This window comes from Hypanus sabinus, chromosome 10, assembly GCF_030144855.1.
Source record: "Hypanus sabinus isolate sHypSab1 chromosome 10, sHypSab1.hap1, whole genome shotgun sequence".
Lineage (NCBI taxonomy): Eukaryota > Metazoa > Chordata > Chondrichthyes > Myliobatiformes > Dasyatidae > Hypanus > Hypanus sabinus.
In genome coordinates this window covers 107017205-107045188 of record NC_082715.1, presented here as the reverse complement: position 1 = coordinate 107045188, position 27984 = coordinate 107017205, and the positions used below count along the sequence as shown (strand labels likewise).

Genomic DNA, 27984 nt, shown 5'->3' with positions numbered 1-27984 from the left:
CCCGAGTACAAGGTGGACTCATAACCTGACAGCCTACCTTGTTATGGACTTGTACCTTATTATCTGCCTGCACTGCACTTTCTCTGTGATGGTAACACTTTATTCTGCATTCTGTTATGGTTTTCCTTTGTACTACCTCAATGCATTGATGTGTGTGAACAGTATGCAAGACAAGCTCTTCACTGCCCCTCAGTACATGTGACAATTATAAAGCAATTTACTACTGCAGCTCAACTATTGAGATCAGGTGATCTTGATTCTATATCAATATCCCTGCCACTGAGGGCCTAGTAAGGTTCAGTTGCTTCCATTGGGCAGACCTCATCACTAGACATGCCTGAAACCAGATCCCCAAAACAGATTCTCTTCTCCAGCTCCATCACAGGTAGTCAGAGGAAAAAGTTCAGGGGTGCACTCAAAGACTCCTTGGTTGATGAGAATCTGGCCAAATGCTTGCCCCTTGGGTCCATGTATTAGGGGCACTCAGAGGACCTGAGTAAGCAATAGAAGCAGTAAGCCTCCTTACCACAATCTGAGCCTCCATTACCACCTCAGAACCCATAAAACCAAAGCAATCCTCATTCCTGAAGGATTACAAATGGAGAAGAGGTGGAAGTGTATTTTGTTGATTTATTATGATCACGTATACTGAGATAGAGGGAAAAGCTTTTGATACATAAGTACACTGAGGTATGAAAAAGAAAACAAAAAGCAGTTACAGAGAAAGTGTGGTGCGTGTTGGAAGATAAAGCACAATGTAGTTTGGGAGATTACACATTCAAGAGTTGTCTTTCAGTCCATGAGGGGTCTGTTCAAGACTCTGAAAACCGTGAGGTAGAATCTGCCCTTGAGCTTGGTACTTCCTGCTTTTATCTTCTGCCTGATGGGAGAGGAGCGAAGTGAGAATGATCGGGGTGGGAGGAGTCTTTGATCACATTTTCTGCTTTCCCGAGGCAGCAGGAAGTGTACACAGAGTCAAAGGGGGAGACTGGTTTCTGAAATGGACTGGGCTGTGTTCACAACTCTCTGCAATTTCTTGCAGTTTCTGTACCAGGCTGTGATCCATCCAGGTTGATTGCTTTTTATGGTGCATCTATAAATTTGATAAGAGTTATTGGGGACTTGCCAAGTTTCCTTAGCCTTCTGAGGATGTAGAGCTGATATTGTGCTTTCTTGCTGGTAGTGTCCATATGGCTGGACCTGGGCAAACTGTTAATGATAGGTTATTAGTGTTGAGAGGTTTAAGGTGCTTGGAAGTAGGTACAGAGGAGATGTCATGGGTAAGTTTTTTTTTACGCAGAGGGTGGTGAGTGCGTGGAATGGGCTGCCAGTGATGGTGGTGGGGGTGGATGCGATAGGGTGTTTAAGAGACTCCTGGATAGATACATGGAGCTTATAAAAATAGAGGGCTATGGGTAACCCTAGGTAATTTCTAAAGTAAGTACATGTTTGGCACGGCATCATGGGTTGAAGGGCCTGTATTGTGCTGTAAGTTTTCTATGTTTCTATGTTCCTAACCATAGGTGATGCACCATCAATAACTCACACTGAGACGTAAGGCGAGATATCGGCTTTTATTGACTGGAAGAAGGAACCAGGAGTGAGTGTCCATCATACTATGTCCTGGAGACTGAGGCCGAGCGTCAGGCCTCAGATCGCCTTTATACAGGGGCCTGTGGGAGGAGCCACAGGAGCAGTCAGCAGGGGGCGTGTCCAGACAGGCACATAGTTCACCACAATAGGTAAGCTGTGATTGTCTTTACTGATTGCAGTCTGCTAGTCAGGAAATCAAGTAACCAGTTGCAGAGGAAGGTGTGGAATCCAGCATCTAGCAGATTGGAAATTAGTGGCTGCCATCTGACAGTATGTAAGGACGTCAGATACACAGAGGACGTGGAACCAACATGATGTCCTGTAGGAAGGAAGTGTGGAGTAAGTAGCCTGTCGTGATTAGTGACAGCATTTTCAATTAAATTTGCATACGTATAGACAAATTTTTCATTTCTCAGGTATAAGTATTTTAACATCAACATTTTTTGATAATGAGTCTGCTAATCACACATACAAGGTGACTGGTGAGGATTCAGGGATGAGATGAGGAAGCACATTTTTGTGCAGTGAATTGCCAGGATTTGCAGTGTTATTGCTTCAGTGCAGCCCGAAAGGGAAATGCTTCTACCCTTGAAGGGGGAAAGACTAACTGGGTTGTTTTTGAAAGAGCCAGCACAAATTGGCTTGGTCTACTCCTATGCCATATCATCCCATGATTTCATGAATCTGAAAAGCAAGAATGTTTCATAAGCAGTGCAAAAGAGAAAGGCTGAGCAGAGGCTGCATTGGAAATGAAAGTATATCATGTTATTGAGGAGGATAAAGATAGACAGCAGTGTACAGTTCAGAATGGAAGGTCAAAGAAGGGTGTGAGCAAGAAAACCGAAAATGCAGGAATTCTCAGCAGGTAGATAAACAGGGTTAACATTTCAGGTCATTAACTTAACATTAGAACAGGAAATGAAGCAATTGCAGAATTAACCAGAAAAGGAATTGGTTCTTCAAAACAGTAAGTTGAGACCAATGAGTGAAGGGTCAATGGTGGCATTGCATCCTGTTTAGAGGAAATGAAAGCATTTAATAAGTCCACCAAAGATATGGTTGCTGCTGGGAGACCAGAAATTATTCAATGGGACACTCTAGAACTCCCAAAGGCACATATTGATAGATGATTTAAATGAATGGTTAATGAAGTCACATGAAGTTATTAAAAGCAAGTCCTGGCAAATAGAATGAATGATTTAAGGATGGATCTGTAACAGATTAAAGGAATGTGGATTATCAGAAGCGTCTAACAAAAGGTGCATGGAGTTGTCAAGTGGTTGGCCAATGGTAAGAAACAGCAACATACTTAAGTTACAGTTATATAGTACTTTTAAAATCATTGTAAGGTGCTTCACAGTCAGAAAAATGATAGAACATAGAACAATATGGCACAGGCCATCCCATCCTCAATATCTGTGCCAAACACAATGCTGATTTGACTAATCACTTCTGCCTGCACATCATCCATTCCTTGTATGTAGTGTGCTTCGTATTTCAGTAATAGTTGAAATATTGTGAATGTGTTGTTTGAAGCATTCTTTGTTGTTTGCTTAAGTCACTGTGAGTTACATATAAGAAGTATGTGAATGGCATACATCATTATGCCACCACATCATTTGTGAGAACCACTGTTTTTCTTGTGATTAGTTTCTGGAGTTACAAAACATAATGCTGCATATTCATGTGTCTAACAGCTTCCTAAATATCACTGCCATCTCTTCTTCCACCATCACCCCTGGCCCATGTTCCAGGCACCTAACACTCTGAGAGAAGAACTTTCCCCCTCCCACCTTAAATGTATGTCTGCTGGTATTTGACTTTTTTACCCTTGGGGTAAAGTATTATATACAGTAGCTGCAATATGACTTCTTTACTGTTGTACTCAATGCTCCGTCCAATGAAAGCAAGCATGCCACATACCTTCTTTGCCACCCCACCGGCTTGCATGGGCACTTTCAGGGAGCTGTGGACTTGGATACAGTGTCAAGGCAGGAGGGGCCAACCCAATACTGTCAGTCAGGTTTTGAGGTTAGAAAATGACAAGTGGGTGGGAGGATAGAATATGAGATGGAGGGGAGTATGGTTTCCAATGTTAGCGTGAAGGAAGAGTTGATGACAAAGAGCTCAGAGTTGAAGGTATGGGAATCTTGTGGTAGTTATAGAGAGCTCATGGTGGGGTGGGGTAGATATGGAAGGTGAAGAATTGGAAGGAATCAAATAGGAGACTGAGGATCTTAAATGCAGGTTTTGCTGTTAACCCATGAGGAAATGCAAATCCAATCGGTATTTCTGGACAACTGAGGTTTATGGAACTGTGACTGGGATTCTCTCATAGGCGTAGATGGAGCAGAAATCTAGGAGGGTTTTTGGCATAATATTCAGGTAGTCCAACCAGGGTAGGAGCTACTTTATACTTTGTATTTGGAAATTAACCTGGCCAGATGATTGGAATTTCAGTGGGAAAATGTTTGGGAACAGTGATCATTACTCCTTAGGTTTTTAAATTGTTATGGATAAAGATAAGACCAGACATTGGGGGGAAATGCTAACTTGGGGAAAGACTATTGACAACGACATCAGGCAGGAGTTGGGGAGAATAGATTAGAAGCGGCAGTTAATGGGTAAATCTACATCTGACAAGTGGTTGTTGTAAGATCAGCTGGTCAGACTTGAGGACCAACATATTCTTGTGAGGAAGAAAGACAATGATGGTAAAGTTCAGGAACTTTGGATGCTGAGAGATATTGCAAATATAGTCAAAAACAGGCATATACAAGGTTTAGGAAGCTGAATTTGGACAGGTCCATTGAGGAATATAAAGGAGTCAGGAAAGCACTTAAATGGGGAATAAAGGGGCCATGAAATGTCCCTAGCAAGTAGGACTAAGAAGAATACCAAAGATTTTATACATATGTACATTAAAACAAGTTTTGAGCCAGAGGAAGTGGGTGAGATAAAGTTATACAGGCTCTTCATCCCAATGAGTCCATGCCAGCCATAATGCCCACCCAGCTAGTCCCAATTCCCTGTATTCAGCACATCTCTCTAGGACCTGCTCCTGCATGTACCTAACCAAGAATTCCTTAAACGATACAACTGTACCTCTGTCAACCAATTCCTCTTGCAGCTCATTCCATATACTCACCAGCCTCAGATGAAAATGTTGTCCATCAAATCCCTTTAAAATCTTTCCTGCTAACCCTAGATCTATGCCCCCTAGTTTTGGACCCCAATACCCTGGGGAAAATACTACCATCTACCAAATTAATGCCCTTAAATCAGATACAAAAGCGAGATTTAAGAGGCTCGTGGGTAAGCACATGGAAAAATATAGGGCTAAGAGCTGAGTAGGAGGGAAGGGTTATATTGATCGTGGACTAGGTTTATACAGGTTGACACAACATCATGGGCCAAAGGGTCTCTACTATGCTGTACCTTTCTATGAAGGACCTTTGTGCAGGTTTAGAAGGGGTGTTTGATGGAAGAGGCAGAACAGGTTGATAAAACAGATTAATAAAGCACAAAGACAAGAATATGTATACCCAGTGGTCACTTTATTAGGTACACCTGTACACCTCGTTAATGCACATTTCTAGTCAGCCAATAATGTGGCAGTAACTCAATGCACAAAAGCAAATAGACATGGTCAGATGTTGTTCAGACCAAACATCAGAATGGGGAAGAAAGGTGATCTAAATCACTTTGACCATGGAATGATTGTTGCTGCCAGGCAGGGTGGTTTTGAAATTGTTGATCTCCTGTGATGTTTGTGCACAACAGTCTCTAGAGTTTACAGATAATGGTGTGAAAAGCAAAAAACATCCGATGAGCAGCAGTTTGCTTGGTGAAAACACCTTGTTAATGAGAGAGGTCAGTGGAGAATGGCCAGATTGGTTCAAGCTGAAAGAAAGACAACAGTAACTCAAATAACCATGCATCATAAAAGTGGTGTGCAGGAGAGCATCTCTGAACCCTGAGGTGGATGGGCTACAGCACCAGACCATGAGCACACACTCAGTGGCCACTTGATTAGGTACAGGAAATACCTAATAAAGAGGCCACTGAGTATTGAATGCACGTAAGAAAAAAGCTGTCAGCCCTAGCTAAAGGATTTCATCCTGTTCCAGACACTACCGCTGGAGATATTACCAGGGAATGAAGATTTGCATTTAGTGGAGACTGGAGAGGGGGGGGGGGCAATCTTGACAAAGGCGATCAAAATCATGTCAATTGAGAGACACATTTTTAAATGGTTAAAGACTCTGTAATAGGAGAGCACAGATTTAAAATTGTTGACAAGACCCAGAGACATAAGGCAGTGTTTCTTTATAACACATGTAGTCAGGATCTGGCATGTTGAAAGTGCCGTGGAAACAGATTCAGCAGTAACCTTCAAAAGGAATTAAGCACTTGAAAGAGAAGTAATTGCAAGTGCATGGGAAATGAGTGGCAGATTGGACTAGCTGAATAGTTCTTTCACAGAGCAAACTGCATGATCAGTGAGGTGCAATTTGTCATACAGGATGTAAACAAACCAACTATACTGACCAAGATGCCTATCTATGTCAGTCTCATTTGCTGTCTCTTGATGTCACTATGACCTAGTAGAATATCAGCACACTCTTCCATGATTGTACTGTCCCTCATGTCCTTCTCCTTGGTGAATATTGATGGGGAAATACTGAGTTAGTATATCTAAAGCTTTCACATCCTTCCTATAAGGAGGTGATCAGAACTGAACACAAACCTCAGTATGGTCTTACCAGATCTACATAAAGCTGCAACATGATCTCATGGCTTTTGAAATCAATCCCCTGGTCAATGAAGGCCAGCACACCATGTGCTTTCTTAACAATACTTACATGGCAACTTTGAGGGATTTTGGACTCCAAGATCCATATGTTCCTCTGCACTGCTAAGCTTCCTGATATATTCACCTTGTACTCTGTCTTCAAGTTCAATCTTTCAAAGTGTGTCATTTCACACTTTGCTGGATTGAAAGCCATCTGCCACTTCAACAAGCTCTGCAATCTGTCTATATCCTGCTGTAACCTATGACAAACTTCTACACTGTTCACAACACCAGAAACCTTTGTGTCATCTGCAAACTTACTAACCTACCCTTCCAATTTCTTATCCAAGTCTTATAAAAATTACGAAGAGTAGGGATCCCAGACCAGATCCCTGCAGAACACCACTAGTCACCAACCTCCAGGTAGAATATATGCCATCTATATTGTCCCTCTCCACCCCATTTTCTGCCTTCTCCCCATAACTTTCGATGACCTTGTTAATCAAGTATCTATCAACCTTCGCTTTGAATATACCAAATGACCTGATCCTCACAAAGCCATACTGACTATCTCTAATAAGACAATGCTTCTCCAAATGCTCATATATCCTGTCCCTAAGAATCCTCTTCATTAGTTTGCTCACCTCTGACATAAGACTCACTAGTCTATCATTCCCAGCGTTATCCCTGTTACCTTCTGTGAATAACAGAACAATACCTGCCATCTTCCAATCCTCTGGTACTACTCCTGTGGCCAGGGAGGATGCAAATATCATTGTCAACACCCCAGCAATCTATCCCCTTACTTCCCTAAAAACCTGGATCCCCTTCCCCCACCTCTTCCACCTTCAGGCACTTGAATTCTTCATTATCCTGAGTGGTGTATCTTCACTCTTGTCTCACTTTAGTCTTCACATGTTCTTCATGTAGAATGCCTTGGGGATAATCCTACTCACTATGACATTCTCATATCCCATTCTAGCTCTTCTAAGTCAATTTTTATGTCCTTTCTGGCTACCTTAACTCTCAAGAGCCTTATCTGATTTTTGCTTCCTCATTCCTTCGGACTAAATGTTCCTCCTGTCTAATCAATGTGGTTCCTTCACCCTACCATGCTTTCCCTGTCTCAGTGGGACAAACCAATCCAGAATCCCATACAAGTTTTCCCTCTACAACTTCCATGTTTCTGCTGTACATTTCCCTGAGAACATTTGCCCCAAGCTGCTGTCTTAATGCCATCATAACTAGCCCTTCTGAATTAAATAACTTCCCATATTGTCTGCTTATATCCTTGTTCATTGCTATGCTAAATGTCAAGAGTTGTGATCATGTTCTCTAACATGTTCACTCACCAAGATTTATGTTACCTGATCAGGTTCATTGCCTTGTATTAGATCCAATATGGGCTCTCCTCTAGTCAGCCTGCCTACATACTGTGTCAGGAATTCTTTCTAGACACGTAATACATTTTGACCCGCCTAAACCTTTTGTTCTAAGGAGGCGCCAATCAGTATTATGGAAATTGAAGTCATGCATGACAGCAACTTTGTTATTCTTGCACCTTTCCAAAATCTGCTTGCTTATCTGCTCATTCTTCATGTTGATATTGGGAAACCTATAAAATACTCCCAATAGTTATCAAAATTGCTTGCAATATTCTAAGTGTGGTCTGACCAATGCTTTATAAAGCCTCAGCATTACATCCTTGCTTTTATATTCTAGCCCTCTCAGAATTAATGCCAATGTTACATTTGCCTTCCTCATCACCGACTCAACCTGCAAATTAACTTTAACGGAATCCTACATGAGGATTCCTAAGCCTGAAGCACCTTGGGTTTTTGAATTTTCTCCCCATATAGAAAATAATCTATATTTTTACTCCTTCTACTAAAGTGTATGACCATATACTTCTCGACATTGTATTCCATTCGCCACTTCTTTGCCCATTCTCCTAATCTGTCTAAGTCCTTCTGCAGCCTTCCTGTTCCCTCAATACTACCTGCCCCTCCACCTATCTTTGTACTGTTCACAAAGCCATCAATTCCATCATCCAAATTATTGACATACAATATAAAAAGAAGTGGTCCCAACATCGACACCTGCGGAACACCATTAGTCACTGGCAGCCAGTCAAAAGAAGACTCTCTTTCTTCCAACTCTCTGCCTCCTGCCAATTAGCCAATGCTCTATCCATGCTAGTATCTTTCCTGTAATACCTTGTTAAGTAGCCTCATGTATGGCGCCTTGTCAAAGATCTCCTGAAAATCCAAGTATACAACATCCACCAACATTTCTTCAAAAAATTCTAACAGATTTGTTAGACAAGATTTTCCCTTAAGGAACCTATGCTGACTTCAGCCTTTTTTTTTAATCATGTGCCTCCAAGAATTCAGAAAGCACATCCTTAGCAATCAACTCCAACCATTTCCCAACCAACCACTGAGATAAGGGCTAACAGGCCTATAATTTCCTTTCTTCTGCATACCTCTCTTCTCAAAGAGTAGAGAGATACATGCAATTTTCCAGTCCTCTGGAACCATTCCAGAATCTATTAATTCTTGAAAGATCATTACTAAAGCCTCCACAATCTCTTCAGCAACTGCTTTCAGAACCCAGGAGTGTAGTCTATCTAGTCCAGGTGACATATCTGCCTTCAGACCTCTCAGATTCCCAAGCATGTTCTCCCTAGTTATAGCAACTGCAGTCACTTCTGCCCTCTGACACTTACAAACTTCCTGCAAATTACTAGTTTCTTCCACAGTGAAGACTGATGCAAAATACTTCTTCAGTTCATTTGTCATTTCCTTGTCCCCAACTACTACCTCTCCAGTGTCATTTTCCAGCAGTCACCTCTTTTTTTTTACTTTATATCCGGAAAAAAAAATTTGCTATCCTCTTTAATATCGTTAGCTACCTTACCTTCATATTTCATCTTTTCTCCCCTTATAGCCTTCTTTGTTGCCTTCTGTTGATTTTTAAGTTTCCAAATTCTCTAACTTCCCACTAATTTTTGTTCTATTTTATGCCCTGTCTTTTGTTTTTATTTTGGCCTTCTCTTGTTAGCCACAGTTTTGTCATTGTGCCTTTGGAATACTCCTTCTATGGGATTGTCTATCCTGTGCTTTCCAAATTGCTCCCTGAAACTGAAGCCATTGCTGCTCTGTTGTCATTCTTGCCAGTGTCCCCTTCCAATCAACTTTGGCCAGCTCCTCTCTTATGCCTCTGTAATTCCCTTTACTCCACTGTGATACTGATACGTCTGCCTTTAGCTTCTCCCTTTCAAATTGCTGTGTGAATTCAATCATATTATGATCACTGCCTCCAAAGAGTTCTTTTACCTAAAACTCCCTGAACAAATCTGGTTCATTACAGAATAGCTGATCACTTAGTGGGCTCAACCAAAAGCTGCTCTAAAAAGCCATTTTGTTGGCATTCTACAAATCCTCTTTCTTGGGACCCAGTGCCAACCTAATTTTCCCAATCAATCTGCATATTGAAATTCCCCCATGTCTATCGTAACATTGCCCTTTTAACATGCCTTTTCTATCTCTTATTGTAATTTGTAGGCCACATCTTGGCTGCTGTTCGGAGGCCCATCGGTATCTTTTTACCCTTACAGTTTCTTAACTCTACTCATAAGGATTTTACATCTTTCAATCCTACATCACCTCTTTCTACAAATTTGATTTCATTTTTTTTTACCAACAGAGCCATACACCTCTGACTACCTGCCTGTCCTTTCAATACAATGTGTGTCCTTGGGTGCTAAGCTTCCAAATATAATCTTCTTTCAACCACGACTCAGTGATGCCCACAACATCATACTTGCCAATCTCTAACTGTGCTACAAGATTGTCATCTTTATTCCATATACTGTTATGTATTCAAATATAACACCTTCAGTCCTGTATCTGTCACTCTTTTCAATTTAGTCCCCCTTTTACATTGTAACTCATCCCATTGACTGCAATTTTGCCCTATCAACTCCCTGTCCTTCCTGACAGTCTCACTGCACACTGCATCTACAAAGTAGTTATACACCCCTGCCCCATCCTCAGCATATCATTCTGGTTCCCATCCCCCTGCCAAATTGGTTTAAACCCTCCCTGACAGCTTTAGCAAACTTGTCTGCAAGAATATTGGTCCCCTTGGGTTCAGGTGTATCACATCCCTTTTGTGTACGTTGTACCTTCCCCAGAAGAGATCCCAATGATCCCAAAGCCTAAACCCTGCCCCCTGCACCAGTTTCTCAGCCACACATTCATCTGCCAAAGCACCCTATCCTTACCTCAGTGGTACGTGGCACAGGCAACAATCTAGAGATTTTGGCCCTGGAGGTCCTGCTTTTCAGTTTTCTACCCAATTCTCTAAATTCTCTCTTCAGGATCTTCTCGTTTTTCCTACCCACATCATTAGTGACAATATGTACCTTGCAGCACAGCACTAGTCACAGCCCTCCAGTCATAGAGACAACCATCTAATGTCACTCTCTGGCTTTTCCTGCTAAGCCAGTATTGAATCTAACTACTTCATTCTGAACGTCAAGCAACTTTGTTAAATTCCCTTATTCAATATCCTAAAGGGAAGGCTCTATTTATTCTGACAAAAACAAAGGAGCTGGGTGTGGACTACAGGAGGAATGGAGACAGGCTAACCCATATTGACATCAATGGTTGAGAGGATGAACAGCTTTAAGTTCCTCCGGCATACACATCACCGAGGACCTCACGTAGTCTGTACACACTGGCTGTTTGGTGGAAAAAAAGCATAACAGTGCCTCTTTCACCTCAGACAGTTGAAGAAGTTTGGTATGGGCCCCTAAATCTTAAGATCTTTCTAGAGGGGCAGAATTGAGAGCATCCTGACTAGCTGCATTACTGCCTGGTATAGGAACTGTACTTCCCTCAATCGCAGGACTCTGCAGAGAGTGGTGCGGCCAGCCCAGCGCATCTGTAGATGTGGACTTCCTACTATTCAGGATATTTACAAAGACAGGTGTGTAAAAAGGGCCCGAAGGATCAGTGGGGACTCGAGTCACCCTGACCGCAAACTGTTCCAGCTGCATACAATCTGGGAAATGGTACCACATAAAAGCCAGGACCAATGGGCTCTGGGACAACTTCTCCACCAGGCCATCAGACTGCTTTATTCATGCTGATACAATTGTAGTTCTTGATTATATTGTGTGTCCTGTTGTACATACTAGTTATTACAAATTACTATAAATTGCACATTGCACATTTAGACGGAGACATAACAAAGATTTTTACTCATGTATATGAAGGATGTAAGTAATAAAGCCAATTCAATTCAATTCATGATTTTAAATACCCTTTTTCTAAAGTGTGACATCTAGAATAGACTCTTCAGCAATAACCTGCCTGCTTGCTCTTGAAATCTGCTTCTGTTTGTAAAGCTTGAGATTCTACATTCCTTTGTTCCAAACTGCCCCATGCATTAGGGCACCACGCACACATTCCTTTGTTCCAGACCTCACTGTTGCTGCAACTCATCAGGAATAATGATCTGTCTACCACAAACTCCGATTCTTGCTGATGCGGATCAACTTTAGGATCATGGATGACATCTAAAACTTTGACAAATTTCCGTAGATGTATGGTGGAGAGTATTTTGACTGGTTACATCATAACCAAGTATGGAAACATCAATGACCTTTTGAACAGAAACACCTACAGAAAGTAGTGGATATAGCCTTGTCCATCACGGGCAAATCCCTCTCCACAATTGAGCACATCTACAAGGAACGGTGTTGCAGGAAAGAAGCATTCATCATCAAGAACACCCACCATCCAGCCCATGCTGTCTTCTTACTGCTGCCATGAGGAAGAAGGTACCGGAGCCTCAGAACCCACAGCACCAGGTTCAGGAACAATCCCCACAATCTGTGGAGTCACTTTCAAGGATGCTTCATCTCATGTTCTCAATATTTATTTATTGATTATTTATTAATTATTTTTTCTTTTGTATTTGTACAGTTTGTTGTCTTTAGCACATTGGTTGTCTGTCCAGATGGATGCAGTCTTCCAGTGATTCTGTTATGGTTATTGGATTTACCACGTATGCCCACACAAAAAATGAATCAAATGGTGGCATACATGTACTTTGATAATAAACTTACTTTGACCTTTACTCAGCATGTACATTTACATGCATTAGGAAACTGCTATGGTGTGTTGGCACAACATGCAACAAAACACGACATACAAGTTAGAGGTTAAAGTACATATATGGAATAAAATGTGCATAAATATATAAATACCAGCAAGTATTTACAATGTAAACAGCTTTCTAAAAAGTGATTTAGTGTTTACAGTGTTGGTAGTAAAAGGGGTAATAGATGGGCTGGGGGGGGGGGAAGAGAGTAACTAGTATGGTTGATCAGATTGACTACCTGGGGGAGGAAACTTTTAAGATGTGTATTTTTGTTTTAATAGCCCTATAGAACTTTCTAGAAGGGAGCATTTGGAAATGACAGGGTGGATAATGTCTTCAATGATCTCTCCTGGATGTATCCAAGTCTTATAGGGAAGGTGACTGCAGCCAATGATCGTTTCTGCTGACCTGGCAGTATGCTATAGTTTTCATATATTATGAGAGGATGCTTCACCAAACCAGACAGTAATGGCTGATGTGAAGATGCTCTCTTTGGTAGCAGTGTAGAAAGACACCAAGAATTTCGGGGGAAGATTAAATTTTACCAATTGTTGCAAGAATTCTCAGCTGAGTTTTTTTGTTGGTGAGAGAGAGATGGTTCTCTCAAATGAGGTGCTACAAAATAATTATGCCCAGGAACCTGAATGTTGAAATGTTTATAACTGTAGAGTCTTTGATGATGAGTGGGTGGAGAGGAGACGCAGTTCTCCTACAGTCAATATTCATCTCCATGGTTTTGGGGCATTCAGCTTCAAGTAGATGTGATTGCACCAGGACACTGACTTGCTTACTTCCTGGTGGTACTTGGATTCATCACCTCTGCAATGACAATGGTGTCATTCACAAAACTTTATTAGTTTAACTGAATGATCACGGGACACACAGACTTTGGCGTATAGAACAAATAGAAGAGGGGAGAGAACACACCCATGTGGTGCAGCAGTGCTGAGTGAGTGGGATGTGGAGATGTACTTGCTGAGTCTCACATATAGCCTCCTTCCCTTCTTAAAAAGTAGAGTGACATTTGCAATTTTCCCATCTTCTGGAACCATTTCAGAATCCAGTGATTCTTGAAAGGTCATTACTAATGCCTCCACAATCTCTTCAGCCACCTCTTTCAGTACTCTGGGGTGTACACTGTATGGTCAGGTGACTTACCTACCTTCAGACTGTTCAGTTTCCCAAGAACCTTCTCTCTAGTAATAGTAACTTCACATATTTCATGACCCCTGACACTTGGCTCTTCCGCCATATTGCTAGTGTCTTCCACAGTGAAAATTGATGCAAAATACTTACTCAGTTCATCTGCCATTTTCTTGTCCCCTACTACCTCTCCAGCATAGTATACCAGCAGTCTGATATCCAATCTAATCTCTTTTACACTATATGCATCTGAAGAAACTTTTGGTATCCTCTTTAATATTACTGGCTAACTTACTTTCATATTCCATCTTTACTTACTTAATGACTTTTTTAGTTGCCTTCTGTTGGTTTTTAAAAGCCTCCTAATCCTTTAACTTCCCACTAATTTTTGCTCTATTATGTGCTTTCTTTGGCTTTTATGTTGGCTTTGACTTCTCTTGTTCGCCACTGTTGTGTCATCTTGCCTTCAGAATATTTCTTCCTCTTTGAGATGTATATATCCTGTGCCTTCCGAATTACTTTTAGAAATTCCAGCCATTGCTGCTCTGCTGTCATCCCTGTCAGTGTTCTTTTCCAATCAATTCTGGCCAACTCCTCTCTCATGTTTCTGTAACTCCCTTTACTCCACTGTAATACTGATACATCTGACTTGAGCTTCTCCTCAAGTTTCAGGGTGAATTTGATCATAGTATGATTACTTTCCCCTAAGGGTTCTTTTATCTTTAGCTCTTTAATCAATTCTGGTTCATTGCACAACACCCAATCAGAATAGCTGATCCACTAGTGGGCTCAACCATGAGCTGCTCTAAAAAACCATCTCATAAGCTCTCTAGAAATTTCTCATCCTGGAATCCAGCACCAACCTGATTTTACCAGTCCTCCATGACTATTGTATCATTGCCCTTTTGGCATGCATTTTCTATCTCCCATTGTAATTTGTAGACCACATCCTTACTACTGTCTGGGGGGGGGGGGGGGGGGTGTCTATATATAACTCCCATCAGGGTTTTTTTACCCTTGTTGTTCTTTAGCTTTATCCACAATGATTCAACACCTTCTGACCCTATTTCACCTCTTTCTAATGATTTGATTTCCATTTTTTGACCAATAAAGCAACGCCTTCCCGCCTGTCCTTTCGTTACACTGTGTCTCCTTGGACATTAAGCTACCAGCTATAATCTTCTTTCAGCCATGATTCAGAGATGCCTACAACAATAAATGTGCCAATTTACAACTATGCTACAAGTCCATCTACATTATTCCATATACTGCATGCATTCAAATATAACACCTTCAGTTCTGTCTTCACCCTTTTTGATTTTGTCTGCCTTTTATGTTGAAACTCATCCTGTTGACTACAATTTTGCCCTATCAACAGCCTCTCCTCACTACACATTGCCTCTTATTGTAAACCAGCTACCTCATCTTCAGCACTATGTTTTTCCTATGATATTTCTTGCATTGAAATATACCCAGCTCAGGACAGTAGTCGCAGTTAACTTTGTCTGAGGTCCTACCGACATCTGCCTCGATAACCTCTCCACTAACTGTCCTGGCACTCGGGTTCCATCCCACTGCAACTCTAGTTTAAACCCGACCATTCAGCACTTAAAAAGTCTTCCCATAGGATATTAGTCCTCCTCCAGTTCAGGTGCAAACCATCCCTTCTGAACAGGTCCTACCTTCCCTGGAAGAGAGCCTAATGATCCAAAAATCTTATGCCCTCCCTCCTGCACCAACTCCATAGCCACATATTAAACTGTGTAATCTTCCTAGTCCTGGCCTCACTAGCACACGGCATAGGTAGCAATCCTGAGATCACAACCCAGGAGGTCCTGCCCTTTAACTTAATTCCCTGAACTCCCGATGTAGAACCTCGTCAATTGTCCTACCCATGTCATTGGTACCTACATGGACCACGACTTCTAGCTGTTCACCCTCCCACTTAAGAATGCTGAGGACTAGATCCAAGATATCCCAGACCCTGACACCCAGGAGGTAACATACCATCTGGGAATTTTGTTCTCACCCACAGAAACTTCTGTCCATTCCCACAACGAATGAGTCCCTATCATCACAGCATGCCTCTTCTCCCCCCTTCCCTTCTAAGTTGCAGAGCCAGACTCAGTGCCAGAGACTCGATCACTGTGACTTTCCTCTGTTAGGTCATCCCCGCCTCCTCCCCCACGACAGTATCCAAAGTGATATACCTGTTATTGAGGGGTATGGCCTCAGGTGTACTCTGCACTGGGTACTTGGGTCCTTAACCCCTTTCTCCTTCCTGACTGTCACCTATTGTCCTGTATCCTGGACCTTGGGTGTAAGTACCTTTCTAAATGTCCAATCTGTCACCCTTCATCCTCCTGAATGATCCACAGTTCATCCAGTTCCAACTCCTTAATGTAGATTGTTAGAACTGCAGCTGGATGCACTTCTCACTGCTGAAGTTGTTGGGAACACTTGAGATCTCTCTGCCTTCCCACATCCTGCAAAAGGAGCATTCAACTATTCTGCATAGCATCTCTACTGTCCTAACTGAGGATATATAAAGAAGGGAAGGAAAAAAAACTTAACCTGGAGCTTTTCTTTTCTTTTCTTTTCTTTGCTTTTTCTGACTGAAGCCTTGAAGAGCTAAAGCCTCAAGATCATCACTCTGCCTCTGGCCACTCCAACAACGACAGCTGCGATGATGGTCTGGAGAGTTTATCTTACAGAAGCTCAGGGATAATGGTATTGAAGGCTGAACTAAAATTAACTAAAGGAATCTTGATATATGTACTGGGGAGCTTATGTGCTGTAGTATGAAATCAAGACTGGTGTTACCTGCGTTATCTATAAATATGTTGGCTCTGTAGATGAACTACAGTGGAATGAGAAAAGTTTGAGTTATGGATTTGAGAAGTGATATCATCAGCAGAAATGAAATGACAATCAAAAGTAAATGGCACCTTGTTAAATGTTTTGTAAATTTCATCCGTATAATTTTAAATCCACTACCCTAGCCATGTTCCTGTGCTCTGTTACAAAAAAATTAATTATTAAAAATATTTGTCTTTAATAATTCAGGGTCTCTTTTCCCTGAAGGAAATTTTTGCAGATGCTAAAAAGCTGAGATAATAACAGAAGATTCTTAAGGAAAACCACTATGTATCAAGGAGTACCTGTACAAACAGTTGGTCATTGTTGTATTATTGTTGCATGCACCAAAGTACAGCGAAAAACTTTGTTTTGCATACCATCCAGATGGATTATTCCAAACATAAGCATATCAAAGTAGTACAAAGGGAAAATCAATAACAGGATGCAGAATTTAGTGTTACAGTTACAGAGAAAGTAACAGAATCACCACATCCATGCTGACACTTTTGCCCATCTGCAGTACACAAATCTCTTTTGCCTGAATTAGGACTGTATATCCTGTACTTTGCCCCCTGAGGTATCTATCTAAATGCTTCTTAGATGTGTGATTGTATCTGCTTCCACCATCTCTGCTGGCAGCTTGTTTCAGATATCAACCACTATCTGTGTATAGAAGCTTAACCCTCAGATCCTCCTCAAAACACTTTTCATCTTAAAACTATGCCCTCTTGTTTTTGATATTCCTACCATAAGAAAAGAATTTTGACCTATATATGCCTCTCATAACCTTATCTACTTCTATCAGGTCACCCTCTCAACTTCCATTGCTCCAGTGAAAACAAGTCCATTCTATCCAAAAACTACAGCCCTGCAATCCAGGTAACATCCCAATGTAAGCACATCCTTCCTATAGTGTGGTGACCAGAACTATTTCATTACAAGTGCAGTCTAACTGGTATTTTATAAAGTTGCAACATGGTGTCCCAACTCATGAAGGCAAGTATATCATATGTCTTCTTTACAACTCTATTTACCTGTGTCGCCACTTTCAGGAAGCAGTGGACTTGGACTTGTAGGTCCTATGCTCATTAACATTTCCTGAAGGGCTATCATTTACAGTACATGCCCTAACCCTTTTTGATGTCTCAACATGAATCACTTTGCACTTGTGGAGATTAAATTATATCGGCCATTGCCTTCCCCAACTTTCCTACTGAGTTATATCCTGACTTCTAACAATAATTTGCCCCAATGCTGTGTGCTCAGTTCTCTACTCGATTTCCTTTATACCTATGACCAGATGCAGTTTCATTCACTGATGACAACAGTGTTGTAGGCTGGATCAACAATGCTGAGACAAAGTACAGGGAAGAGATCAGTCAGGTTGTCAGAACAACAACTTAGCCCCTCATGTCATCTGGTTGTTGGCTTAAGGAAGCTGTGAGAATGCAAGGGGGGGGGGGGTGTTGTGAGACGCTGTCAACAAAGATGCTGTGAAGATGGCCGACAGCTTTAAGTTCCTTGGCATCCACATAACCAGCAACCCCTCCTGGTCCACCTCACACTGATGTGGTAATCAAAGAAGCACATAAGCACAGGTACTTTCTTAGGCAAGTAAGAAAATTTGGTTTGTACATAATGATTATATTAAACTTTTACAGGTATGCTATAGAACGATCCTGATAGTGTTGGATTCTAATGTTTTTAATCCAAGGTTCTTTCAAAAGTTGGAAAAGAGACACAAAACTTGTTGCTTCATGATTGTTTTTTAAGCTTTAATAGAACAAACAAAAATTGAAAACAGACAATAAGAGGAGCAGAGGCAGTAGCAGAAAGGACAGAAGCAAAAAGTGATGGAGGCATCACTGAGCTCTTTTTATACCACAGAGATAAATATTCCATTCAAATTCAACAATCATTGCCAACTAATCAGTTAGCCCCTGTTCAACTACTGTATTGTATTACCAAAAAAGCTTCCAGAATTATACAAATGTAACCATTATATTTGCATATGCATGCTGTGGCCACTAGGAAACATACTAAACAGTTACACGTATACACATAGTTATAAAAATACAAATAGGTAATTGTTAAGCTGCAAAGAAAATAACAATTAGACAGTCTAATTCAACAATGGGTAATATCAGCTTGGTCTGGCAACTGCTCTGTTGGAACCTGTGGAGAGTAGTAAATACTGCCTAAGCCATCACAGGCTCATCACTTCCTTCAGTTCAATCCATCTTCACAGTGCATTGTTTCATGAAGGCTAACAGTACCTTCGAAGGTGCCTGGCATCTGGCCATTCCCCTTTCTCTCTTCTACAATCTAATAGAAGATATTGGAATTTGGAAGCCCATACAACCAGACACAAGAACATATTCTTGCCCACTACTATCAGACATCTGAACCAATGATCTCTTTTACATTCTTTTAGTGGTACTGACATGTTCTTGGACAAACAAAATGAGTTCTGTTTCCCTTGGTTATTCCACCATTACTACTTTAGCATTTTGTTTTGCAATGCTTCAGATTGTACTGATATTTTTGCACCATTTTGTTGTTTTGTGCTTGTTGCTGTAATTGTTGTATTTATTATTAGCATGTATACTATTTACACTGTGAACTTTACCCTGGATGTACATGACAATAAACTAATCTGAATGTTCTGCTGTGGCATTAGATAATCTTTCTCACTTTCCACCACACAATCAATTTTCATAAATGAGCTTTTTAGTTCTGGTGTCTAAATGTGTAGCCACAGAGTAAAGCAAACAAGCAGTTAAGGCTGAAATGGATGTTACAAAGATCTGAATGAGTGGAAGATTTTGGAGGATGCAAGATGGAACAAAATTCTGGATAATTTGGAATAATCTGTAACAAGACACAGGTGGGGATTTCAAGAAGTGGTGAAGTCATAGTTAAATACAGAGAAAAATGTAGTTTGTCCTGATACTGGAGATAATGGTGACTTATATTCCGAACTTTGCAAGAGTTGGGACACTGATAATCATCAAAAATGGGCACTTAGCACTTTTCAAAAGTTCAAATGTTCATTTATTATCAAACCATGTATCCTCTTACAACTCTGAAATTTGTCTTCTCCAGAGAGCCACAAAACAAAGAATATGAAAGTTGTTCAGATAGAAACAACAAACCTAAACACCCTGCACAAAGAAGAATGGTATCCCAATCAACTCCAAACCCTACCCCCCTCCCCACACAAAATTGAACAGGAATATTGAACCCCAAAAAAACCCTCTCCTGCACAAAAATTAAAACAGAACATCAAATCCTCAAACACTACCCCTCACACAACAAAACGGAAAAGGAATGGGTGAGGCTGTCCAGGTATGCGCTTGCTTCCAGGAATTTTCTCAGGAGACAGCAAGGCGCTGCATCACTCAAACAATATCCAAACTGTAAATCAGAGGCTCTAACGGTCCCAGAAAGAAGTAAAAAAGGTCAATTTTGTGAGCTTTCTGGAATGCGTCAACGGAGGGAGCATTGTATGCTGGCGCTTTCTTGACCTTATATCACCTTATAAACCTTATGGAATATATTCTTTCATGGATGGCCAAAGCATTGGGAGGTGCAACCACTAGGTTAGTCTGATATTGTTTTGCCCAGTGGGATGATAATTGGCTGCAGTGCAGTATTCTGGTCAATTATTTTCATCTGGTTCATCAATGACTTTCCTTGTGGTAGTTACAAAGGGTGATTTTACCAGTGAATGTAAAATATTCTACATATGTACACAGGAAATGAGCTGTTAAGGGGCAAGTAAAACTCATAGACTTCCACATCCTGTATACCAGCAGAGTCTTTGGCCACTTGAAAAATAATATTTGATACCCAGTACCTCAAACCTGGCACTAAGCTCATGGCCTAATAGGCAACAATAATCCTCCTTCTCCTGTGCACAATGGATGCAGGGACTGCATATAGCAGGCTCTTGAAACCACTGTAGAAACACCACTAATACTACCTGGCAGAATAAGTAAACCCAAACCTCTCACAAGCCAACACCCCTGAACTGAGGCTCCAATTACACACAACCACCTCTGATGGGCAGGCTATATCATTCACCTGTCTGGCACAAAATAGCTGAAAAATTCTGAACTCTATTAACACATGAGAATTTCCAGGACAGAGGAAACAACAATGCTCTCAAAGTGTTCATGAGAAAATGAAACATGCTCATCAAACTCAAAAGAATCTGGGTCCACAAATGCTCAAAATGGAGGAGAACCTGGTTCCAGGAACCTTGGCTCTGTTTGATACAGGCAGTAGAATGAGTGTAAAAATTCGCAAATAACTTTCACACACCCTATCAAACTTCTCTTGTTCCACTGGTTGCACACCCTCACCAAGTATGTCATATCCCACAGAACTGAAGTGGAAATAAGTTATCCACAAATTGGCTTGATGATGAATTTCATCTGGTGGAACCACCCTGGCAATTTACTGGGGTATCTTTGTGGGAGGCTGCCCTCTCACCTCCATCCCCACATAATCTCATCCCTCAACATTAAACTACACTTTTTCCTCCCTCTTCCTTCAATTGCACACTTATTGTTCCTTTCGCCCTCTTTTCCATCTGCAGTCACCTTCCCTCCAACCTCTTCCCTGGGTAACCTCACATTTTTACCCCTTTTTTACCTCCTCATTCTAACTCACAATTTTACTTTCCCCCTGCGCTCTTAACACACACTCTTATTCTACCCTCATTTTCTCCATCTCCAACACACTACCTCTCTATCTTCACAAACAAGACAAAATCTGCAGATGCTAGAAATCCAAGCAATACAGACAAAATGCTGGAGGAACTCAAGAGTCCTGCTGAAGGGTCTCAGCCTGAAACATCGTCGGGTCTCTCCCATAGATGCTGTCTGGATTGCTGAGTGCCTCCAGCATTTTGTGTGTGTTCATCTCTACCCTCCCTATTTCTGCTACCTCCCTCTCTCAACATATCCTTTCTTACTGTCCATCCCTGCCCTCTATCTCCTCCTACTTCCCTCTCTCCATGCCCACTGTTTCCCCCTGGTCAGCAGCTTTCTCTCCCTCTCCTCCTGCTCAATCCTATTTTCCTCTCTTTCACATCTTTCTCTCTCACTCTTTCCTCTACCTTACAAATATTCATCTTCATTGTCCCTTTCTCTCCTTTCCCCTTTACTCCTCCTCATCTTTGTACAAACTCATCTTTCCACTTCCCTTTTGCTGTTTCCACCTCTTCCATAACCCTCTATTTGTACTTTCTCTCTTCCCTCATTCCCGCATATTTTCTCCCTCCGTCACCTCATCTTCTTCACTCGCACTCAAGGTTCTTCAATTTCCAAACAGCTGTCATTGTCTCGCTCGCTCTCTGTTCATCCCTTCCCCCACCTCTTCACTCCGTTTATTCGTCCTTTCCATCCTAATTTCACTCAGTTCCCTCCTCTCCGTCCCCTCGCTGGCCGTTCCCTCATTCCCCTATTCCTCTCCTCTCTCCCTCCCTCACACACGCTCGTTCTCGGACAGTTGAGCTCGCGCGGCGGCGCAGGCGCAGTGACGGACGCCGCGGCCTGTTGCGCCTGGGCGGGTGCCCGAGGGGGGAGCGGGAGCGCGCGGAGGAGCCGCGATGCTGATGATGGCGGAGCGAGGGCGGGTGGCGCTCGTCCCGGGCACCGCGCTGCCCAAACCCGTGCCCATGAACCTTTTTGCCACCTGGGAGGTGGATAGGTCGTCGCCGAGCTGCGTGCCCAGGTCAGTGAGGGAGGGGGCGGGAGGAGATCCTCTGTGACCGCCCCAGCCCCTGGTCTCTGTGAGCCCAAGCGAGCCATAACGCCCCCATCCAGGACCTCCACCCTCGACCCCCACACCAACCCGACACCCATCCTGCGTCTTTCCGGTTCCTACGTCTCCTATCCTCGATCCTAAAACACCCGGAGATCCTCACCGGGGACCCCCACATCTACTCGACCGCCCCCCACTCCAACCTCCGACCCCCACCACACACCTTCCGCCACCACCGCTCACTGACCTACTCCCCGGACATCCTAAACGCTGATCTCCACAACCCGATGTCAATAGCCGACAAGGGTCTCTCCATTTCCCATTCCCAATTCCCACATCCTTCCATTCTCACCCCCCCCCCGCATTCCGATATCCAACCTTTCAACTCCTACATACCCTCAATTACTACCCTCCGATTCCTGTTCGCCACGTTTCCCAAACCACTATATCCTCCAATTCCCACAACCTCCGATCTGTGTTCCTCAGTTCCCTGATCCCTTTAACTTCCCAATTTTTAACCCACGCCTCCGATCCCCAGTCCCACGTATCCTGATATCGACCGTCACCGATTCCTCAGACTCTCATGTCTCCTTCCCAAAACCCCAGGGATGTCCACATCGCACAATGTCCAGCCCAGATGGTGAGCTCTGTGTGTATGGGAAGCACAGGCTGAGTCCAGTCCCGTCAGCAATTACGGGTGCCTTCCCTCTGTGCCCCAAACTATAGTACTGTACCGTTCTTACCTACTCACACATCCACCCTGGGCGATCTATTATTGACCTCTTTACCCTCCGTACATTGTCCTCATAGACTACGTGGCACCACTCCAATTCTGACCTACCGAGGCTGTGGAGACTCACTGGGACTCTTCTGCAGGACAACCTGTCTTCCATGCCCAATGCCTAACTTGTTTTTCTTGCACCCATCTGCTGAGCTCATGTCTTCCCGCATCCTCAAAGATCCTGGCATTTCCTTCCCCCATCACTATTCTCCCCAGACTGCATTCACTATCTTGCTGACATATCCCCCTGCACTGTGAACCCCCCTCCCCCCCACCACCATGTGTATCTTGGTAGTGTTCTTCCAGATTGGACTCTATCTCCCCTTTGGATCTTCCTTCAAACTACCCTAATAGAGTGTGCTCTCTTTGTCCCCTAGATGCTTCACTTGTTACCTGTGTCCTTTACTCCCCTAAGTGTGCCTCACTGACAGATCACCATCTTTGCTCCTAGATCTTTCTTCCTCCCTAGTGAAATGTATCCTTTCCTCCAATCTCACGTTGTTAGTCAGCCAGTCTGTGTTTCACACTATCAGCCTGTTGCATATTAGATTGCAACTGTTGACAAGAGTTCTAGAAACCAGTTGCTATTTACTGTGAAAGTTTATGGCTCAGGGTATTTGTTAGTGTATTGTTGCTCTCTCACTTGCTATTTTTTCATCATACCTTATTGTTTTCTGTATTTACCTTTCTTTCCAATTTTTTTCATAGCCCATAACACGTGAAAGTTTGTGCTGGATGTTTCTGTAAAATACGGTGTTGTTCTTAAAGCTGCATTATTATTGTTATCAGTGACAGTTTTGCATTCAACATTCATTGTGTATTTCCTATTTTGTATACTTGAGCCACTCAATTATAGTCTGGATGACCATATCAAATATTTGACAATGTTTGTTTAACTGTGTTCAACTGTTTGTATATTTGCCTGTTTACCATCAATCTCTGTCTCTGCCTGGATGTGTTTGTGGTTCTTTGCTTGTTTATCCAATCCTTCCTCTCTGCATGCGATTTGTGTTGTGTTGTGTAAAGCTCACTGTATCCACTTGTGTGTCTTTTATTCTGGTTATCTTTTACCACTTAGTGCATAACTATGTCTGATATAGTGTGAGTAACTGGATTTCCTGTTATGCAGCTTTAAAATTGAGCCTTTCATCTGCTTCGCTCTCTCACACTCATTGGGGAACAAAGAAAAATAGGTGCCAATCCAAATCAGGGTCCTGTTAAAGTCTTCCAGTTTTATATATGTATTTCTGATTGCAAATTGTAAAAAAACTCTTCTGGAAAACAGATGCAAAATTGGAAACAGCTGGAAATAGTCAGCAGATCAAATAGCATCTGTGGAGAGAGGAACAGTATTAAAGTTTCAGATCTGAGACCCTTCATTTTTGAGGTGTTCTGAAGGGGCTCCGAGTGTTTGAAAAAAAGCGTGCAGAACTCTGGCCTTTTTTCAACAGGGGCGTGGAGCATAGGGATAAGAAACCACAACTGGAATATTGTGCCCATTAGTAATTAGTAATAAAGGTAAAGGATGCAGAAAGGGTTTAATAAAATGCTAAGAAGGTTAGATATGTGGAAAGTCTGTGGAATCTGGATTTGTGGGGGGGATTTGATAGAAATATTTGGTCATGAAAAGCTTAGGCAGAATAGATCAAGAAAAACTGATCTGTCCCAAAATGTTGACTGTCCATTTTTATCTATAAATGCTACCTGATCTGCCAAGTTCATCCAGTGCTTTGTGTGTTGCTCTGAATTCCAACATCGACAGTCTCTAAGAAAAACTGAATCCAACCTGTAACAATAAAACTAAATGTTTAATGATAAGATGAAAGTGGTTGTCAAAAGAATCTCAATTGTCTCAAAGGGTAGTGAATCAATTGAATTTTCTGCCTCCAAGGATAGCTGGAGGCTAGATCGTTGCATGTGAGGTGGAGATAAGTAAATATTTGATAGGTGAATTAATTGATGATTCTGGGGAACGGGCACAGAAGAGGAAGCCAGTGTACGTCAGCCATGGTTGTATCGACTGGCCAGGTAGACTTGAGGGGCTGAGTGGCCTACTCCTATTTTCTTGCATGTCAAGAGGAATTTATTTAGGCAACAAGTGGTTAGAGTTTGAAATGTACTGCTAGGATTGACAGTAGAAGCAGATTCAGTTCAGGTGTTCAGAACAGACTGGAGAGAATTTGCAGGGCTATGGAAAGGGTGCAAGGTAATGTCCCTGAGCTTAACTGCTCCATCACAAAGATCACTTATTTTCACGTATTCCAGGCCATATCCCCTGCCTCTGCTGATAAACATCACTCAGTATGTAGTTATCCCCAAACCTGCCTGACCTGCACTCTTGGCTCGCCTCCCAATTCTAACCTTTCATAAACTTGAGCTCATCTGAAATTCTGCCAGATCACCTGTACTGCCATTCTTCTGTGCTTGCTAGTTTCTGGTCCAGCAGGAATCTGATCTAACTTCTCTTCAGATTCCCAATGGCTTCCCTGCTCCAAATCTAGATCCTTTGGAGATTTCAGCACTTCGCTGAGCTGCATTTGTGCCACTGGACCTTGTTATCCAGCAGTGACCATGCCTTTAGCTTGGTAGGCTATAAGCACTAATTCTATTCCTAATTCTATCTACGAAGTTATCATTCTCCCCATTCAGACACTCCGTAAGTCATTGTTAGAACAAGCTTGAGCCACATACTATATTCTCTCCTGTGTGTTGAGGAATGAGAATGTTTTGTGGATCGTTAGTGTGAGGCTAACATGTATGAGTAGTACGTGTATGAGTAGTAACATGTATGAGTAGTATGAGTGTTTTAAGGCTCCAAGTCATAGTCATTTAGAGTGGGTTAAATATATAAAAGCTGACATGGCCTCAATGCGAAAAAAGTAACTGGTGCAGGATTTAAGAGCGGATGGTGAAATTATGTTATGGTGCCAGTAATGTCATCTGGCCCCTCTAGCTTTCAGTGAGAATATTGTCGTGACTATGAATCACTGCTGTTAATGTTGCAGCAGATGGGACTAGATTTTAACTTAAAGATTCTAACTTTGGCCCAGGCTTTTGTAGTGTATCAGGGGTTAAAGCTGAAGCCTTTTTTATCTCTTCTTTTGGCATTCTTGTGTCTCTCCCCGTTTCTTTGTCATTGTCTTTCTGTCTGGTTGGTGTTTCTGATCCTAGGTCTGTCTCAGTAACACATTTCTTTGTCTGCTGGCTGTCACTCACTGTTATTCCACTTTCATCTCTGCTGCCAATGTTTGGTGTCCAGTTCTCTGCAATGAAAACCGTGCCTTCTCTCTTTTATCTTCTGTCACGAGAATCACATGATAGGATCTGGACAGGTTGAGGGAGATGGACATGCTGAGGTTCAGCTGTCACCTCAACTGCTTGTGTAGGTGGATCATTACTTTTAAAAGGTTTTGTTTTACAATTAGTAATCTGTGTGTTTGGGACCCACAAGTCAGGCAGTGTAATAACTGTTTCCTCAGGGAAAATGGGACAAATATACAATGCTTTCTCTTCTCCAAAACATGTTCTCCAAATTGCGTCATTTGGAATATTTCAGTGTTGGGACATGCCTTTTGAAAGTTTTTGATTGGTTTGTGTTTCCAAATGTGATAGGCTATTAAATAACTACATTAGTGTAATTGTGTAGGGTTTCCATCAGCATATATGGAGCTGTGTCTGCCTGTATGCTGTGTTGTTATTGATTATCAACAGAACTTTCAGCAATGTTGGCATCTTTTACAAATTGGGTGTGGCAGTTATAATGAATCGCTAACATTGCCACAATCAAGTTTAATAGTTGTAGTTCCCAACATTGTTTATAAGGATTTATAATTCTCATAATTCAATTAATATTCATTTAAGTTCCTACTAGAATCCATACAGGGAGTCCAGTAGACACTTGCTTCATTTTACATTGAGCCAATTCTGAAATGACAGCTTTTAATTTACTCAGAACTACATTGTTGTTTCTTGTGTCAGAAGGGACAGTTGTGGAAGTATTATCTCCCTGGAGGTGGCATTTATTGTTCGAGCTTTGTTTCGCTTATGAACTATCGGTAATATGATCATCTATTTCTTTTGGTTTAGTTTCAAAATTTTTTTATACACATTGTTCTTGTAACAGTTTAATTGATTGTGCTTAGAGTGTTGAAATTCACATAATTTATTAGTATTGTGTGATTTATACAATGGTTTAATAATCCATATATTGCAGCTGGGCAAAGTAGCAATCTTTTTTGTGAATATAACTCGCACCCCGAAAATTCCCCAAGCTTAATTATTATCAAGGTATGAAAGCTATTTCATAGCTCGGTGCATTTATTGAAATATCATTTTCATTTACCTTATCCTTGGCTATAAGGTATTGTTTCCTCTTGTGTTATTGTTCTGAATGAGTGCTTAATTTCTCAATGTGAGTGACCGGTACTTAATGGCAATCAAAAAACTGCAGGTACTGAAAGTCTGAAATAACAGAAAATGCTGCAAACGGTAGTCAGATAGCATCTGTGGAGAGAAGCATTGTTAATGTTAATATTAAAGATCTAATGATTGGTCAGTGTGTACATAAGAAGGAGATTTCATCTTGTTTCCATCTTCAGTGTATGTAATGTTTTGGGTCTGAGCATAATAGTACATTTGCAGATTGGATTCAGTGCATTTACTTCACATGTGCAGTAAATGTAAGGAGTTATGCATGGTAGGATATGAAGATTATCTACTGATGATCCCCTTTTCGTCAGGCTTGTGGATTATAAACAGGAACTTTACTGGTTCTGATCAGCATCCTGTCTCAGAAAGTTTCCCCAGACAGTGACAACAAGCAGGAAAAAAGTATAACACAGTTACAGACTGTTCAAGCTTTCTCTTT

At 41.8% G+C, this 27984-nt stretch overlaps 1 protein-coding gene and 1 long non-coding RNA gene across 7 annotated transcripts in view; both read left to right on the top strand.

Moving 5' to 3' along the window:
• LOC132400946 (uncharacterized) overlaps positions 1-19190 on the top strand; it is a 36818-nt gene extending 17628 nt beyond the window's left edge. Inside the window, exons 2-3 of the long non-coding RNA XR_009514436.1 lie at positions 1524-1742; positions 16327-19190. This is a non-coding gene — a long non-coding RNA (uncharacterized LOC132400946). The remainder of the gene's footprint in view (positions 1-1523; positions 1743-16326) is intronic.
• Positions 19191-22151: 2961 nt separating this feature from the next.
• zmp:0000000755 (phosphofurin acidic cluster sorting protein 1) overlaps positions 22152-27984 on the top strand; it is a 271437-nt gene continuing 265604 nt past the window's right edge. For 4 of the 6 annotated variants that reach the window (XM_059982538.1, XM_059982536.1, XM_059982535.1 and 1 more), the window contains exon 1: positions 22152-22306. In XM_059982538.1, coding sequence (XP_059838521.1) covers positions 22182-22306 — 125 coding nt within the window. In that variant the 5' untranslated portion in view covers positions 22152-22181. The remainder of the gene's footprint in view (positions 22307-27984) is intronic. The other 2 variants (XM_059982542.1, XM_059982540.1) reach the window with 2 other exon arrangements.